At 51.7% G+C, this 16,988-nt stretch overlaps 7 protein-coding genes across 7 annotated transcripts; 2 read left to right on the plus strand and 5 right to left on the minus strand.

Moving 5' to 3' along the window:
• Positions 1-308: 308 nt before the first annotated feature.
• Positions 309-906, minus strand: CTAM01_15630 (uncharacterized protein; the record flags this gene model as incomplete). Its single annotated transcript, XM_060531626.1, has 2 exons — positions 309-517; positions 597-906. 2 exons carry the CDS (start codon positions 904-906, stop codon positions 309-311), a joined length of 519 nt encoding a protein of 172 aa, XP_060373806.1.
• Positions 907-1,282: 376 nt separating this feature from the next.
• Positions 1,283-2,320, minus strand: CTAM01_15631 (exosome complex exonuclease RRP43; the record flags this gene model as incomplete). Its single annotated transcript, XM_060531627.1, has 1 exon — positions 1,283-2,320. One exon carries the CDS (start codon positions 2,318-2,320, stop codon positions 1,283-1,285), a length of 1,038 nt encoding a protein of 345 aa, XP_060373807.1.
• A 488-nt stretch (positions 2,321-2,808) lies between these two features.
• On the minus strand, positions 2,809-3,933 carry CTAM01_15632 (uncharacterized protein; the record flags this gene model as incomplete). The annotated part of the gene is made up of 2 exons (XM_060531628.1): positions 2,809-3,616; positions 3,686-3,933. 2 exons carry the CDS (start codon positions 3,931-3,933, stop codon positions 2,809-2,811), a joined length of 1,056 nt encoding a protein of 351 aa, XP_060373808.1.
• A 1,588-nt stretch (positions 3,934-5,521) lies between these two features.
• On the minus strand, positions 5,522-6,147 carry CTAM01_15633 (proline rich protein 5MeD; the record flags this gene model as incomplete). Its single annotated transcript, XM_060531629.1, has 2 exons — positions 5,522-6,088; positions 6,124-6,147. 2 exons carry the CDS (start codon positions 6,145-6,147, stop codon positions 5,522-5,524), a joined length of 591 nt encoding a protein of 196 aa, XP_060373809.1.
• Positions 5,538-8,873, plus strand: CTAM01_15634 (uncharacterized protein; the record flags this gene model as incomplete). The annotated part of the gene is made up of 5 exons (XM_060531630.1): positions 5,538-5,608; positions 5,851-6,094; positions 6,324-8,270; positions 8,337-8,459; positions 8,520-8,873. 5 exons carry the CDS (start codon positions 5,538-5,540, stop codon positions 8,871-8,873), a joined length of 2,739 nt encoding a protein of 912 aa, XP_060373810.1.
• A 123-nt stretch (positions 8,874-8,996) lies between these two features.
• On the plus strand, positions 8,997-12,785 carry CTAM01_15635 (uncharacterized protein; the record flags this gene model as incomplete). Its single annotated transcript, XM_060531631.1, has 8 exons — positions 8,997-9,050; positions 9,189-9,353; positions 9,411-9,642; positions 9,721-9,916; positions 10,021-10,067; positions 10,543-11,111; positions 11,418-12,219; positions 12,337-12,785. 8 exons carry the CDS (start codon positions 8,997-8,999, stop codon positions 12,783-12,785), a joined length of 2,514 nt encoding a protein of 837 aa, XP_060373811.1.
• A 51-nt stretch (positions 12,786-12,836) lies between these two features.
• CTAM01_15636 (cell agglutination protein mam3) lies at positions 12,837-16,510 on the minus strand (the record flags this gene model as incomplete). Its single annotated transcript, XM_060531632.1, has 2 exons — positions 12,837-12,877; positions 13,042-16,510. Coding segments are annotated over 2 exons (3,510 nt in total), but the record flags the coding sequence as incomplete, so codon positions are not given.
• Positions 16,511-16,988: the final 478 nt, after the last annotated feature.

Raw genomic sequence — 16,988 nt, forward strand, 5'->3', positions numbered from 1 at the left:
TTCCGTGTTTCGCAGACTTTGGCTCGATCCTTGTGGGAGATGACGAAGCTCTGTTTTCTTTGCTAAGTTGATTCTATGAACCGAAACAAGTAAACCAGACTACTGTCAATCCCTAATGATTGTTTCCTGTCTGCTAGTGAAAACCCGTTTTGACCTATTCTGATGCCTCGTAACAATTCCTGGCGCACTCTGCGACACCTTATTCAGGTACCGACGACTCTGTAAAATCAAGCAGACCTATACCCCCAAATTGTAATGCCCTTGTGGTATCATAATCATGTCTCGTAATCGTGTTGTCGGTGAACCCTTTAGTTGTCAGAAGAGTCCTCGCTGGTGTCGACATCAGGGACCAAGGCGACATGCTTGGCCTTGACGCAACCCTTGCTGGCGCCACGCTGGCTGTTGCAGCAGTCGACGATGCACATGGCCTCCTTGTTGGAAGTGAACTCCTCGCCGGCCTTGTCAAGATCCGCGAACCAGACCTCGTGTTCATTCTCGCACTCGAGAAGCCACTTGCCTGTTGCGTCGAACGCAGTTCGTAAGCATACTTTCACTCCACATTGAACAGGGAACGTCTCGGATGGATCGCAACTTACCATAGTGAGACAGGCAAGACTCGTTGGTGTTCTCCTTCTCGACGAAGGGCAGCTCGCACAGCTCGCACATCTTGATGTTGCGCTTCACAGTCTTGGGGAGCGGCTGGGCCCAGCTCTTGTTGGACAAGGAGGCGCGGGTAGACAGGCGACGCTTGGCGGCGGCGGCGGCCTCCGACTGCTTCTTGTCGTCGAGGTAGTCGAGGACGCTCTTGACGTGGTAGTGGGTGTCGGTGAAGCTGCAGACAGCCTTGAGGATCTGGACGAGTTCCTCCTTCGAGGCCTCCTGGATTCGAGAATGAAGATTGGCCATTGCTGGATGATGATGCTTGGTGTGTCTGAAGCAAAATTTCCAGAAAGTGGTGATGATTATTTTCCCCCCTCAAGTGATGCTGATTTTTTAAGGTGATGTGAAGAGAGAGGCTTAGCAGCTTCAGAAGATCATGTCAGAGAAAAGATAATGGAAGTTGAGGGGCTCAAGTAGGTATGCGCTTTCATCTTCACCCGGACCGCACCAAAGGCGGCTGATGGGTGAAAGGCGGCGGGGTCATCAAAGCTCACGATAGGGGGGGATCGGTTGCAGTCTTTGGCCGGGTAGAGCACAACCTGAGGATACATAAGAGGAACCGGCTTCCTTTCCCCAAACGTCTTGGATTTTCATGTCTTCCTTTTGGTGGGTATCATTATCTTCATGCCATGGCCTTGTAAAACTGCTCCCATCTCCGCTCTGCAACGCCTACAAACTCCCGTATGAGCTGCGGCTGCAGTACGGTTCCTCCATGCTTTGATATCGCCAATACCTTCGTCTCTCCCTCGCTTCGGTCCACCACTGCTGTTACCTCTTCATCACATAGACTCTCCTCCAACCTGTCCGGGTCGACCAGAGTCCAGAACTTGCCGGCAGCAGGCCGATCCGTCGTCTCTTTGCCTGTGAAGACGCCAGCTGTACAGGCGATAGGGAAGCCGTGCAACGTCAGGGGCTTGGGGCTCTCTCGGGAGCAGACGACCATCTCGCGGTCTGCGTCCCAGCGTGCGATGGGTATCGTTGTGTCGCGAAGGGCGGCCAGGATAGCAGCCCAGGCAATGTCGAAGGGGTTACCATCGAACGAGATGAAGAAGATGTCGATGTACAAAACCCAGTATGCCATGACAACCCTTTCACCCTCAGATTTCACTTCGTCCTCGTCCTCATCCATCTTGTCGTCTCCATCATCGCCCTCCATCTCGGCCTTCTCGGCAGGGCGGGTGTACCATATTCTCAGGTCCTCCGGGTCGACGAGGTTGGAGGAATGCAGCAGTGAATAAACTCTCGTGCTCAGGGTCTGTGCCAGTGTTGTGGGAGGTACGCCGGGGAGGAACTGCGGTGCGCAGCCGGTGGCGAGCTCGATGTTGGGCACGAGCAAGTCGTAGTCCTTCAGCTCCGAGCTGGGCTTGCCGTTTTCATCGTCGAGATTCGCAGCGGTGCGGAAGTTGGGGATGTCGGAGGCGAGAAGTGTTTCGGCGCGAACACCGCAGATGACAGTTGTATCACCCGTCCGCACAACGGCGCTTCCATTGGCATGGGTCAAGCTGGAAGTGTTGACATTGGGAATTCGGGCTTCGTTGGGTGCGCGGCCGTTGCTTCTGGCAGCGTTGGCGGGCGCGGGAGGCTGGAGGTTTGCGAGGAGGAAGGGATGAGGGGAGAGCTTGGCGAATGTATCGCGAGGAAGGCCCTTAGAGGTAGCCATTGTCGTATTATCTTTCGGAACAACGGGAAAGCAGAGAATCCTCTCAATTGAAGGGCAAACGATCTGGAGGATGGCCTCGGACTTGTCTGAGGTGGGATGAAGTGAGAGCTGGAAATTTTGAGTGGAGTCGGAGGTCGGCGCCAGTGGCTCCGGTGGGGTTCAACTAAGGTACCTAGGCATGTACCTAGGTAGCGCTGCCAGCGTCCAGTTCCAGGCCCTGCCCGGGCTGCAGTGAACGGATGGTCCCTTCCTGCAGCTGCATCATCGCACATCCCTCACCCCACTATACTTTTCCTTGCAGTGTTGACGACTTCAGGGCATGAAATCGATCGATTGATTGCGTTCAACCATCACAGCGGCATGTTCTGGAAACTCGTTTGTACAATGGTAATATGCTTCTATTATATACTGATTTTCATAGTCATACGCATCGTTGTCCTTGCCATGCGACTCCCAGGCAAGACCCTCCTCCGCCGACATGTCACCGATCACAGCAAAGCCAGAGCGCTTCCAGCCGTGACATTGACACCGAGACTCAGGTTGCCCAATACTGAGCTGCTCAGCCAGTTGCCAACATAACCGTTCACATCCTCGGGCTTCTCCCACATGACCCAATGCGTACCATTCACCTCGCCTCTTGACAAGCTGTCGAAGTACGTCTCCATACCGGTCGACAAGATGGGAGGCAGCGCCGAGTCGAGCGAACCGCCGATGTACAGCGCAGGTTGCGAGTACTTGGCCGTGTACGCCGTAGCGTTGCTAGGGATGAGCGCAAGCTCGTCCTGCCAGTTGAGCTCGCCGGTACGGTACCAGTTGAGCGTCCTGTTAAAGGGATCACTACCGGCGTAGTTCTCCACGTAGTAGTCGAGCTCCTCCTCGCTCAACAGCGGCGTGTCCGTCGTTACGCCGTCGAGAAGGTCAAAGTCGAACCCGGCGCCGCTGGAGTTGAAGGCTGATGCACCGCTGGGCAGCTTGACGCCGTAGATTGTGTTGAGGATCTGGCGGACGCGGGTGGCGTTTTGGACGTCGCCGAGGCCAATGTAGTCCTGGACGGCGTCGGTGCGGAACTGCAGCTGGTAGTGCAGCGTGGGTAGCGCGGTGGCCTGGTCGACGTAGGCCAGACGGGGCGGCGCAAAGGGGGTGCTGATGACGAAGAAGGCCGAGATCAGCTCCGGGTGCCAGAGGGCTGCGCGGTAGACGACCGCTCCGCCCCAGTCGTGGCCGCCCAGGATGATGCGCGAGAGGCCGAGGTGGCTGGCGAGAGCAGCAATGTCATCTGAGGCGCGCTTGAATGTGCTGGTTGGGTCGGTTAGTCTTCGCCAAGCTTTCCTCGTTGAGGTGAGGTACTGGGTGTAAGAGACTTACTAGTAGTTGACGTCGGCGGGAGCATCAGTGCCTCCGTAACCCATCATGTCAGGAGCAATGACCCGGAGGCCCTTGGACAGGAGGTAAGGAATCTGGTTGCGCCATCCCAGGGACATATCGGGCCACCCGTGGATGAGGAAGATTGTCCCTACCACCTTGCCCGCAGGCTCGGCGTGGATGTAGTTGTACTCGACGCCATTGATAGTGGCAGTCTGGAACTCGAACCCAAACTTGGTGACAGCGCTCATCTTGACTCCAGAATCAGCAAAAAGAACGAATGTCGAAAACGAATGTGAATGCTCTCAGCGACGGCACTGAAGAGACGAAATGGAAACCGAAAAAACCAGCGAGGAGCCCCCGCCGACTATGTAGTTCTTCATTCTCTCGTCCCGAGCCTCGGCTTGCGGCAGTGTAACGGTCAATCCGCGGTGGAGACCCCATGTAAGTCTCCTCCGGGTCCTACCCAATTTGAACGGCGAACCCCCTTTTTTTCCTCCTCTTTTGGCATCTTGGCGATTTTCGCAGTGGAGAGGGCGTAGGCAAACAATGCTATATATGGCGTGACATCCGGTGACCCCGGTGTGATATAATTTTTTGTTGGTATGACTGACTCTTACCCAATGGGCCAGAATACTGAGGATGGGGGAGGGCAGAGAAAAAATCAAGTTGTTGTGCGGAACCAGCGACGTCAGAGTTCGTAGCGACCGTGGATGTTTAGCCAAGCCTGATTTACAGCGTAAAGCGTCATTTTTCACAAGTTTTAGTTGGCTTGGGGATGCATTTTAAGCAATTTAAGGCGGGCTGGGATCCCTTGCGATCCCTGTGATGAGTAACTACTGATAGAATACGATTATCTAGTGCCAAATCGGTGCCAAAATTAGCATGGGTCTTGACTCGGTGGAACTTTGGGAAACTTCAAGGCCACCACAACCAAGTTGAAGCTTAATAACTGACGTTGGTCTGTGATATGACCCTAAAGTCTATATCAGCCATGCGGGATGGCGAATCTGGGGATTAATTACTTGCAGCTTGTACGCAGCCCTTTGCACTGATCACTGTGGCTCGCGACAACGCAGGTTGCTTGCCCATCCTACAGCCGTAAACCTTGGAGCTAGACCTTCTTTATGAAAGCCCTCCCTTGGACGTCCATTTTTGAGAGCCCATGTTAAAGGGCTAACTCGTCGACTCGTTACTCTGAACAACCAGTATTTTGAGTCAAAAAGTATATGCCGGGGTTGCGGCTAGCCACACCAATTTGGGCCCTCACATTACATGTAGTCATTTTACTTCATCACAGGAACCGTCCGTCCTGAGATACCCTTTCGTGCGTATACAAATAAGTATATGTGCAAGGAGATGACGCCTGGCAGTGAATGATCCCTATTTGCCTCCTGCTAGCACCGGCCTAGGGCCTCTAAGTGAAACAGCTTAGTCTTCGCCACGGCTGGGAAACGTCGATGCCATTTTGGCTTCTGGGAGCCAGCTAGCTCAATTCGGCACGTTGTGTAACTACAGGTGGCTTGGTTGCTTCAGCTTTTTCTGCCGGCAACAAGGTCTCATCTATACCATTGGATGCGCTGCGGCAACGGAGCCTTCAAGATAGCACAAATCGACTCTTAGGAGCTGGTAGTCTTGAGCAGTCTGATCTGAGACAGTTCGTTCAACAGATTTAACATTATTTATTAACTCGGTATTTTGATTCGTCTTTAAGAATTACCATTTTTTACTAACCCCGGAGAAACAAATAAACGCTGACACGATTTTAGCTTAAGTATTTCAGAAGGCATCTCAAAAATAAAGAAGGAATAAACGACCCAGGGACACATCAGGCCACGCTTAGCCACTAACAACAATGGCACCGGAATCCAGACATCTGGCACCATCGTTTCGACTGCTGACTGGTGCATCCTTCAACCTCAGAGGGTTTGAAGACCCATCAACAGCAATACGCCAAATCTGCCCACTGCCGTTTTCCACCGCGAAAAGGTAGCCATCTGTGGTTGCGTAGCTCGCACCCCAGAAAGGCACCGTAGTCCCAGTTGCTCCTGTGAGGTTGCCCAAGTTGCGAACCACTGTGAATGCGTGGGTAGTCCGGCTCCAGCGCAACAAGTAAGCAACTTGATTGCTCACGCCGACGGACCATAGATCTCCGCCTCCGACGCCAGGAACGACAGTCCAGTCACCGATTGTGTAACCGCCGGTACCGGTGAGCTTGCCACTAGTGACGAGACCTCCGTAATTTGTGGTGCCAGGAGCGAAGTTGTACTGATAGAAGTCGGCACCACCAGTGGAGATCCAATACTGGCCGTTCTCGTCGATGTCGCCCGAGTTGAACAGGCCGGTTGTGAGCTTGCTGACCGTAGCGACATACGTACCCGTGCCGTTGGCCAGGATGCGAATGATCTTGAAGTCGGTGGCGGCCTCGTTCTGGGAAATACCATAGAGGTAGTCCTCTCTTGCATTATAGCCCAAGGCGTTGATGTTGCGCGTTGAGTCTCCACCTATGTTGTCGGCGATTTGGGTTCGCTCTCCAGTAGCCAAGTTCAGTGAAAACAGGGTCAGGGACTGAATCAGGAAGCCCGTAGTAGGACATGAGAATGCGGGGCCTTGTGTGGCTGAGGCGACAACTCTGGAAGAGGTCGAGGAAGTGCTTGTGCTACTGCTGCTCGAGCTGGAAGAGCTGCTTGTTGAAGTGGTTGTGCGGGATGAAGATGAAGTCGAGCTTGAGCTTGAACTTGAGCTGAAAGTCGAGCTTGAAGACGATGTCGACGTCGTACTAGTCCGTGAGGAGGAGGATGAGCTCAGCACAGTGGACGATGAAGTCGAGCCAAGTGTGCTTGTCGTGGTTGCCGATGTGGATGTGCTGCTTGGGCTCGAGCTAGTTGACGCCAGCGTGTTTGCCTGGACACTGACGCTGCTGGACGTAGGTGAAGTCGTCGAAGAAGACGACGATCTTGTCAAGGTCGAGAACGTGGAGGCGCTCGACGAACCCAGCAATGTGTTGAGCGCAGCGCTGGCGGAGGAGCTTGAAGAGGAGCTCGAGGAAGAGCTTATAGACGATGTAGAAGATGACGAGGTTACGGTTGTGCTCGAGGAAGAGCTACCAGAGCTCGAAGGGAGTGAAGACGACGTTGATATCCTCGTGGTTGATGTTGATGAACTTGTAGTTGACGCCAAGCTCGCGGCGTTGACAGTGACACTCGAGGATGAGGTGCTTGAAGGGATGCTGCTCGAGCTATTACTACTACTCGTGGAAGAACTGCTACTCGTCACGCTATTGCTGCTGCTGCCTGTACTACTTGTTGTGGGAACCAGAGCCGCGGGGTTGATTGTGACACTTGTAGATGAATACGCAGAGGTACGGGATATACTGCTGGTAGTGAAAATACTGGCAGTAGAGCTGGTGGCAGAACTGCTAGTAGTGGCACTGCTGGATGTGGAAAGCAGGCTTGCTTGGTTCGCCGTGGGTGAAGCAGTAGAGCTACTCGGAGAACCACTCGAAGAGCTGCTTGAAGTGCTACTCAGAGATGTCGTGCTGAATATCGAGCTTCTGGTCGTCGAGGTGCTTGTCGAGGTGCTCGTTATGGAGCTTATTGTAGATAACAGGGTGGCTGCGTTGACCGTCACACTCGAAGAAGTGGGAGACGAGCTGAGAGCAGAGCCACTAGATGATGGGGTGGTAGTAGTGCCACTGCTAGTGGATACCGAGATCGAAGAGCTGGCAGAGGTGGGAGATGTTGAGCTGGTGGATGAGCTACTGCTTGTAGACGCACTGCTAGTAGTGGACACCAATGAGGCCGCTTCAACTGTCGGGCTTGAAGAAGACGAAGTGCCTGTTGATAAGCTGCTCGAGAACCTGCTCGTATCCGTAGAAGGGATGTTGCTGTTAGGAGCTGAGCTTAAGAAGCTTGCTGTGGCACTTGACGACGAGCTGATGACGGAAACACTGCTCGTCAGAGTCCCAATAGTGGAGGTGGATATCAAAGTAGCCGCGTTAAATGTCGGACTCGATAAAGTAGACGAGGACAATGTAGTTCCTACAGAAGAGCTACTCGTTGCACTTGGTGAGGAGCTTGTTGTTGCCCTGGAAGATGAAGATGAGACTGTTGAAAGACTGCTCGTAGAAGCGCTGCTGGTCGTTGACAGGAGCGTGGCTGCATTGACTGTTGGGCTTGATGAAGAAGACAAAGAAGGAGAAGAAGACGTGCCAGGGAGACTACTAGTCGTAATTGTAGTACTGCTAGTAGGGTTAACTGTAGATGAGCTTGCCGACGAGCTGGAAGAGGGTGAAGAGCTGACTGCGGAGCTGCTCGAAGGTGCCGCTGTTGAACTGGTGCTCGGTGACAGTAACGTAGCTGGATTGACTGTTGCGCTGATGGAGGAAGTAGTACTGGGGACCGTACTACTGAAAGTGGAGCCCACATTGGACGTTGAACTCGAGGACAACGACGGGCTGTTAGCCGAGGTGCTTGAAGGTGACCCTGCTGCGCTGCTTGTCGCCGGGAGCAGTGTGGCGGCGTTGGCAGTTGGACTATCAGATGCAAAGCTGCTGAGCGAGCTACTACTCGACGCAGTACCGCTGGAAGTGAAGGTTGAGCTGACTGCAGAGCTAGAAGATGGAGAAGAACTGCTACTATAACTGCTCGAAGAGGGCCCTGTTGTACTACTGCTTGTGGGAAGCAGCGTGGCGGCGTTCGTCGTTTGGCTGGCTGACGATGATGTGCTTAAGGTGATTGACGAGGAGCTACTGGGCGGCGTTGAAATACTGCTGGACGTAGATGCAGATGAAGCAGGACTAGAAGAGATGCCTACTGATGACGAAGTGCTTTGAGAGCTGCTCGTCGAAGCGCTAGAAACCGTAGGTACCAATGTGGCAGGGTCGACAGACACACTGGAAGAAGTAGAGCCAGTAGATGATGGGATGGGTGACGATAAGTCAGTTGACGAGAAGCTGCCGAAAAGGCCGCTTGAAGACGACGTCGGTTGGGAAACAGGGCTACTGATCGACGATGTGGAAGAAGCCAATATCGAGCTAGAGGAACTTGAGCTCTGGCCCGCTGAGGTGCTGCTTGATGTCGAAAGCAACGTAGCAGCATTCGAGGTCGGGGTTGTGGAGGAAGAATCGCTTAACAAGAGGCTGGATGCAATCTGCGTCGATGATATGTTCGCGGTCGCCGATAAGCCCTGACTTGTGCTGAAGAGACTTGAGGGAGAAGTCGACGACGAGGTCACATCCAAAGTACTTGAGCTTAAAGTTGACGTTGAAGAACCACTTGAGGTAGTCGGTAGCAAGCTAGCCTGGTCAGCCGTAATGCTTGAAGACATGGGCGTCGGCGAGACAGTCGTTATAGTTGATGAGCTTGAAGTTTGACTCGCGCTGGAAGAATCCGAAGAAACGAATGCGGTCGAGCTGTTAGTTGGTCCTGAAGTCGATGCCGAAGAAGCACTAGTGGTGGCCGACAGTAAGGTGGCCTGATTGACTGTGGTACTTGACGACGCGGAGCTGCCCGTAGAAGTCGAGGATGTGCTTGCGACGCTTGCGGTCGCGAAAGTGTTGGAAGAATCGACGGAGCTTGAACTAGACAATTCAGTTGTGCTTGTTGTTGATGACGACGATGGAGTCAATGATGTCGACAACAAAGATGCGGGATCGACACTCAGGCTCGACGTGGATGAAATAACTGTAGAAGAGGCACTTGGAAGGTCACTCGAACTGCTCTGAAAGAGTTGGCTGGAGCCAATACTTGAGGTCGACGAAGACATTACTGTCGATTCAGACGAGGACAGTAACATTGAACCTGATGAAAGGAGCTCTGAGCTAGATAAGGCCCTCGTTGAGGACACATTCGTGGTCGGGAGTAAGGTATCATCTTCCGCTGTGTTAGCTGTACTTGACGATATGATACTGGAGATGCTGGAAGATGGTCCTGAGGGGCTACTTGAGCTGATACTTGAAGGTGTGCTTGAAACTGATATGGAAGACACACTATTAGTCGACTCAGAAGTGCTAGCAGAAGTCGACGATGGCTGAGAAGTGGAGGACGACGGGGGTAAGTCTAAACTAGAAGGCGAGCTCGTCAAAGCGGCACTCGTGCTTGACAGCAAGGTATTCGGCTCGACAGTATCAGTCGTACTTGTAGAAGTGGTGCTGGTGCCAGTAAACGATGTACTTAGGGATGGCTCGAAGGTCGAAGAGCTTGAGAATATTGAGCTCGACAACCCCGGCGAGAGGTCAGTAGATGTTGAAGTGGAAGTCAAGGGTACCGCATTTGGAGTTGTCTCAACGTAGACTGTTCCTGGCTGTTCATCTTGCGGTTGCACGATGCTGACAATAGTTGCACCGCCGCTCAGAGTATTGGTCCCACTGTATGGGCGAGTGACAGTAACAAATTGTGCTCGTCTTCCGACGACTATAGTGCCAGCTTGAGTACCGCTCGGTCCGATTGAAGCAATGATAGTTGAGTCTGGCGAGTCTGAAGCTGTGAGGAATATGGTCGTGTAAACATATGTTACAGGTGGAGTAGTAGCAGGCTCAGAGGCGAAGCTAGATGAACGCGCAGAGGAAGCTAATGAGGATGAGGAGAAGGTCGAAGTGCTCATCGACGAAGACTCTGATGTAGGCAGCGACGTATCTTGACCAGCTGCTGAACTCAAAGACGTAGATGAAGTAATTGAAATAGACGTTGAGTCAGATGAGCTTGAAGAAGTCGCATCCGGCGCGATCGAAGACGAAGACGGGGAGTTTGGATCTATGGACGTGCTGATCGATGATGGCTCCGAAGTAGGCAGTGGCGTTGCTTGATCGACCGTTGGGCTTGAAGATGCTAAAGAGGTAGACGAGCTAACTGACAAATCAGATGAGGTCGAAGGAACGACTTCTGGCGCAGTCGGAGAGGTCGACGACGACGACAAAGATATTGACGAAGAGGTGCTTGTAGTGCTCGCTGACGATGACTGTGACAGAGAAGTTGGGGATTCTGCAGTGGTTGTCGCACTGGATGACGTAGTGGTGAAAAATGCAGAATATGGGAGTAAATTGGTGCTTGAAAGTGTGATTGTGATCCCGGTGGTTGAGCTGACGGAGGATGTCCATAAGCTCGAGGAAGATGATTCCGAACTTGAAACCAAACTCGCTGGATCAACTGATGGGGGGCTCGAAGATAGAGACAGCCCGGTCGAGGTTGATGATGAGGAAAGTGATAAGCTAGACAAGGCCTCGATTGAGCTTTCGAAACTGGGTTCGGGTGAAGAGCTTCGACCCGAAATTGACGAGGAAAGGGAAGACGTCAAACCAGTAGTCGGTGATTCAGTGGACGTCGAGACAAGACTAGCGGGTCCAATCGTTGGAGATAAGTATGGAGACGTAAACGTGGTAACGGACGAGGATGTAGATGTTACGGATGCGGCTTCATTTGAGCTTGATTGGGTAGTTGGAGAAGTTGATATGACAGTATAAGTGCTGGTTGATGAGGATACGGAAGATTCGTTGGAACTAGCGATAGAGCTCGATGGCGATAGGGAACCACTCTCTGAAGAGCTTGAAGTTGTCGAACTTAAAAGTAGAGTTGCGGGATCGACCGTGAAAGAAAAGGACTCAGAGCTACTCGTGGATATGCTAGCAGAGGAAAGTGTTGGTGTGGTTGCAATTTCTTCAGAGCCTGCTTGCGAGCTCACTGAAGTTGATTCAGTGACCGAAATACTAATTGTAACTGAAGAAGGAGATTCCGTGGAGCTAATAGTAGACGTAGCCGTAGAACTTGAAGACGACAGCAAGACACTCTCAGAGGTGCTTAATGCACTTTCAGTCAAAGTGCTCTGCGAAGTTGGCAGTAGGCTATCCGGGTTGATTGTAAGTATGGACGAAGCGGCTATAGTGCTGGAAACATCTGAAGAGGAGGAGGCAACATTTGATGTTGAGCTGACGGAAGTCGCAGTAATGGTACTGGAACTGGTGGGAGAACCAGAAGAAGTGTCCAAAACGTCCAAAGGTGTAGATGAATTTACTTCCGCAGACGACTGTGGAATTAACGAGGACGATTCAAGTATATCCGTGGAACTCGAGCCTTGCTCTGTAGATGGGCTTGATGATGTAGACAGCAGACTGTTCGGATCAACCGTCACACTCGAAGACGAAGAGTCAGTCAAAGAGCTCTCAGACGTAGTGGCTGTGATTTCCAGCGTTAGACTGATTGAAGTTGACTGCGGCAAGGTCGATGTTGGGGTTGGTGTCAATGAATCTGCTCCGTTGGAGGTCGAGGAACTGATATCCTCTCTTGTTGGGAGGGTAGTTGAGGAAGCTAGCGTATTAAGATTGACGGTAACACTTGAATTCGAAGTGATGAAATCAGAGCTCTCACTACTCAGGGTACTTGAAGAGTCCGCAGCTGACGAGGACGCGGTGCTGGTGATGGACGATAACGGATCAGACGTAGCAGTTGAGCTTGATGCAGATGAAACCCCTGATGAGCTGGTCAATTCCAATGTTGAGGAACTTGTCTCTGTGGCCGTAATTGCAGATACGATAGACGTAGACAGTAAGGTGTTGATATCTACTGTATTCTGAGTGCTTAAGGATGAGGATAAATCTTGAGAAGAAATCGATATAAATGATGGGCTCGGGCCTGAAGCTGAGATGCTCGTTGAAGTAAAAGTTCCACTAGAGGAAGGATTGGCTGAGCGTGAAATTAGGGTGTCAGGCTCAAGCGTCGTTGCTGTACTTGAGATTAATGACGAAACTGCCGCCGAGGAGCTGGTCAAGGTTTCATTTGCCGAATCGCTTGTCGATATGATAGTGGTAGCTGGGCTAGGAGTAGACGTAGCCGATGGCGATTGTGAATTACTGCTCGTTGTAGACTCTGAGTCCAATGAGGACGTTGGACTGAGAAGAGCAGAGTCGCTTTCTGAGATAACCGATGTGCTGCTTTCCACGCCAGGTAAAGTACTGCTAGATGTACTGGTAGGCGACAAGGTATCGAGACCAATAGTTTCCAAGGAGCTTGAAGACAACAGAGATGATGGAGGGATTGATGTTGGGGTGAATTCAGTGACCAAAGTGCTTGACTCTTCGCCCGATGATGCACTGGCAGATGATGTCTCTTGACCATCTAAGCTAGTTGTGAACGAAGTTGAAGAAGCTACGGGGCCTGTGAAATCACTTGATGATAATGATGATGTTGATGTTGATGAAGAGATCTCAGAAGATAAGCCGCTTGTCATTGTTGGCTCATCTGTCGTCGATAGAGGGGTAGAACTTAGTAGTAGTGTGTCAGGGTTTACTGTGAATGTGTCACTCGAAGAAGTCGACGATCCGGTAAAACCCTCCAATAAGGAAGACACAGTAGACAGGAGTGAGCTACTGGACGATGTAGAAGGGATCCCCACGCCGTAAGAAGTTGACGAAGTCGAGGTGGCTGAACGATCGAACGCGTCAAGAGAGTCTGTAGATGTTGAGGTAGCAGAAGATGGCTCTGATGTTGCTGAGGTTGATGGAGGATTAGCATAGACAACGGTACCAGGGACTGTTCCGCTGCCCGGGTATGTGGCGATGGGGATAGGTTCCGTGATGATTGAAGTGCCCGAGTACGCAACTCTAACCACTGCGTAGCGAGCGGCGAAGATGACGGTGCCTTTAGCTGTTCCGGAAGGCGCAACTGTACTAATGGCAGACGGAATGATGTAGGAGTCGCCTTCGGTGTAGATCAAAGTCGAAGTGACATAGAAAGATGCTGGAATAGCCAAGATAACGGTGCCTGGAGATCCGTTCGTTGGCTGGATAGTGCTCAATGGGAGAAGCTCAGATAGTGAAGATGGGCCGGTATAAATGAGTTGCGAGGTGACGTAAGAAGCAGCATCCGCTGATGTTGACGTGGTCGAGAATTGGGAAGTCTCGGAAGGAATTGAAGTAGTTGGTGTGATATCGCTGCTTGTAGAATCCGAAGAAAAGGAGGCAATCGTACCAGTGCCTATAGACAGGAGAGAAGAGGAACCATCTACTAGCGAGCTCTCTGATGTATTTGGAGTATCACTAGTGGAGGTAGTAATCTCAAGAGAGATACTGGCTGTCTCGGAAACAAGACTGGAAGAAGCTGCCGAAGAAATCTCAGTATTTGTGGTCAAACTGGTGGTTACCGTAAGTGAGGCGCTGGACGCTGAGGTAGTGACATCTGCTGTATTGGACGAGCCAGACGTGGAGCTAAGATCGATGGTAGATATCAGAGAAACAAGCGTTGTGGAAGTTGTCTCAAAGTCGCTTGTGCTGCTAGTCGTTGGGATGCTGTTGCTGGATTCAGCTCTTGCTGTCGTGATGAGCGACTCACTAAACAGGTTCGAGACAGTGGGAGAGATCGAGAAGCTAGCTTCAGTTGAGGTCGCATCGATGGAAGTGGAGCTGCTGGCTTCTGACCCGATGGTCCTCGAAGTCACTGCGCTTGTGTCGGTACCAAGGGCCTCAAGGGAGGTACTGCTGCTCTGAAGATTGCCAATATCAGATGTCGAAGCAACGTCACTTAAGGAGTTCGAATCGGTGGTGGTAAGCAGAGAAGCGAAGGCTGTGCTTATTGCTTCGGGATTAATGGTGCTTGTGCTTTCGACTTCGCTGGACGTCGTCGTCACGCTACTTGACTCAAAAATTGTGCTTAGTTCGAGAGTTCCAGTGCTGCTGGTGCTTCCGCTCAAGCTGATGGAGTTCGACTCAGCTACGGAAGATGCCGCAGTTACCGAAGTTGCGGACGAAGTCGCTGATGGATCAGAGCTGATCTCACTGGTAGACGTTCCTCCATTATCAGATGGAACAGAAGACGCCGTTGACGACACTAGCAAAGTAGGAACTGCAATGACTACCAGCCCAACAGCCTGTGTTCCAGAAGGCTGGATTGTGAGGAGGGTGACTGTGGACTGACCAGTACCTGATACTGTTGAAGTGAGGAACTGAGCGGCGTAAGCGATAGTTCCGCGGACGCTTCCGCTCGGAGGCACTGTGCTGATGGGGATCGGAGTAGGCAACTGATCAGTGCCTGTGAAGGGTATCTGAACGCTGTCGTAGAAGGCAGATGCTGGTGGAGCTGAGCTAGAGACCAAGGTCTGATCGGAGATGAAGGAAACCGTTGGAATGGTACCTTCGGATGAAAAGCCACTATTCACAGACGAAGGAAACTCGATGGAAGCCGTGAAATTGACAGAAGAAGTTTCAGTGGCTGAACTGAAATCAGAAGAGGACGCAGCTGAAGACGCTACCAAGAGAGACGAAGCTGTCAAGTCGCTCGACTCAACAGTGCTGGAAGAAGACACACCAATGCTTGTTCCAAATGATTGCGATATGGTTGCCTGGACTGCAGTGGTTCCTAAATCAGTTGATGTTGGTGTCCGGCTTGAGAAAACAAGACTATCGCTTGTGAAAGTCGAGACAATTGGATCGTCTGTCAAGCTCGAAGATGTGCCTAGAAACGCCGGAACAATGCTGACGCTAGTTGGTAGGCTGCCCTCCGTTGATGTTGCGGTAAAAGTTGGCAACTCTGGGGTTGAAATAGAATCAACCGGAAAAGTCGAAATGATTGTGGAAGAGCTCAGATCGCCGAACATCGAGCTGTAACTATCAGATGAAGTTGATGGGGAAACCGCTACGAGGCTGCTTGATCCTCGCTGTGATTCGCTCAATGTGCTGGATTCAGCTAGAACAGTAGGCAAGCTTGAGGCGATAGGCTTGGAATCATCACTCGATCCCGAAGAGCTTTCAGAGGAAACAAAAGTCGAGGCAGAGCCTAGAGGAGAAATGAATGTGGGAAAAGAGCTAGTTTTCAGTGATGAAATGCTTTCAACCGAGCTCGTAGACTGCAATGTCGTGCTTAACACAACAGGGGAGGACGACTCGCTCGAAGCACTGGAAACGACAGCAGAACTGGTTCCAACTGTACCAAAGATAGCTGGCCTCGCCAAAACGATGGTTCCAGGGACTGTGCCGGACTGGTAGATAGTGGTCAATGGCAGAGGCGAAGTGAGGGTGCCTGTTCCAGTGTAGTCTACCTCGGACGTGACCAGAGGATCTGGTGTTGCGTAGATAATCGTCCCCAGCACTAGTGAGTCTGAGCCGCTTGGCAGCACGATGCTCACTTGCTGAGGTCCGGTAATGATCCCTGTACCAGAGTACGGCACAGCAACGGAAGCAAAGAGTCTCCTAGCCGCACCAAATAACACAGTCGGTGCGTCGCCATTGCTTGGATAAATGGTAGTGAGAGGGACCAGGCCGGTGCCCGTAAGGGATTCAGTCCCTGTGAATACAACCACAGATGTCACAAAGGTTGCCGTTGGGGTCACCAAGCTAGGTTCAGATAGTGTGGCTGAAGCAGAGAGACTACTGGAGTCTAAATTCCTGCTTAGATTGGACGAGGAGAGGGTAGAGCTAGGCGAGATTACAGAGGTTGAGGTCAAGGTCGCGTCCTGAAATGTTGAGTCGGCAGAAACGGTGTCAATCGTTGAGGTTGTCGGATCTGCTTCAGCAGAGGTGAACACGCCCGAGGATGAAGGACCAATAGTGGAAGGTGATACTGCGCTCGATGACAGGGTACTTAGAATGTTGAGAAGTTCCGAGGATGAGATCGTTGGATCAGAAGGCGTAGAAAGTTCGGTGCTGATGGAGCTGATCGAAGACTCAGATTGAGTTGAAAGCTTGGAGCTGGCCGATGAGCCGGCTGTAGTTTCCGTCAACGTTGAGGTCTGTGACTCTACTACGCTGAGTGAAGCAGAAGAAGACAAAGCCGCCGTGTTACTTGCAATGTCTATAGCAGAGGAGGCCAAAGAACTCGAGCCGGCGGGCAAGATAATCGAGGAGGTTTCTATAGCAGCTGAAGAGACCCTCGTGTCAATAGGTGTCTCTGTGGTGGCTGAAAACGACAAGCTTGTGCTTCCAGATGAAGAGAGGGTGTCAGATATAGATGCGAAAGGAGGTACGCTTGACTGGCCCGGGGTTGTCACTGAAGTGGGTACATCGGTACTACTCGTACCGCCGCTTGATAGGGAGTTTGGAAGAAAGCTTGCTGATGAGCCAGGAGAGCTTGTTGTTGTGGCAGTAGATTCAAAGAGGGATAAAGTTTCTGTTGGAAGTAAGTCAACATACCCACTTCCTGGCACCCCCCTTGTTTCTGGCACCCACAAAAACGCGAAAATCCACCACAACCCAATGCCCACCCCCAACCTCCTTTTATCACAACATTTTCAATTCGCGTCCAAATGGGCTCATCTTTTGCACATGTCTTCTTCTATATATAATGCCTCAATATACCGAAGATCAGCTTCGTCAGGCTCTCGAGGA

This window comes from Colletotrichum tamarilloi (assembly GCF_030869305.1).
Source record: "Colletotrichum tamarilloi strain Tom-12 chromosome Unknown Scaffold_170.1, whole genome shotgun sequence".
Classification (NCBI taxonomy): domain Eukaryota; kingdom Fungi; phylum Ascomycota; class Sordariomycetes; order Glomerellales; family Glomerellaceae; genus Colletotrichum; species Colletotrichum tamarilloi.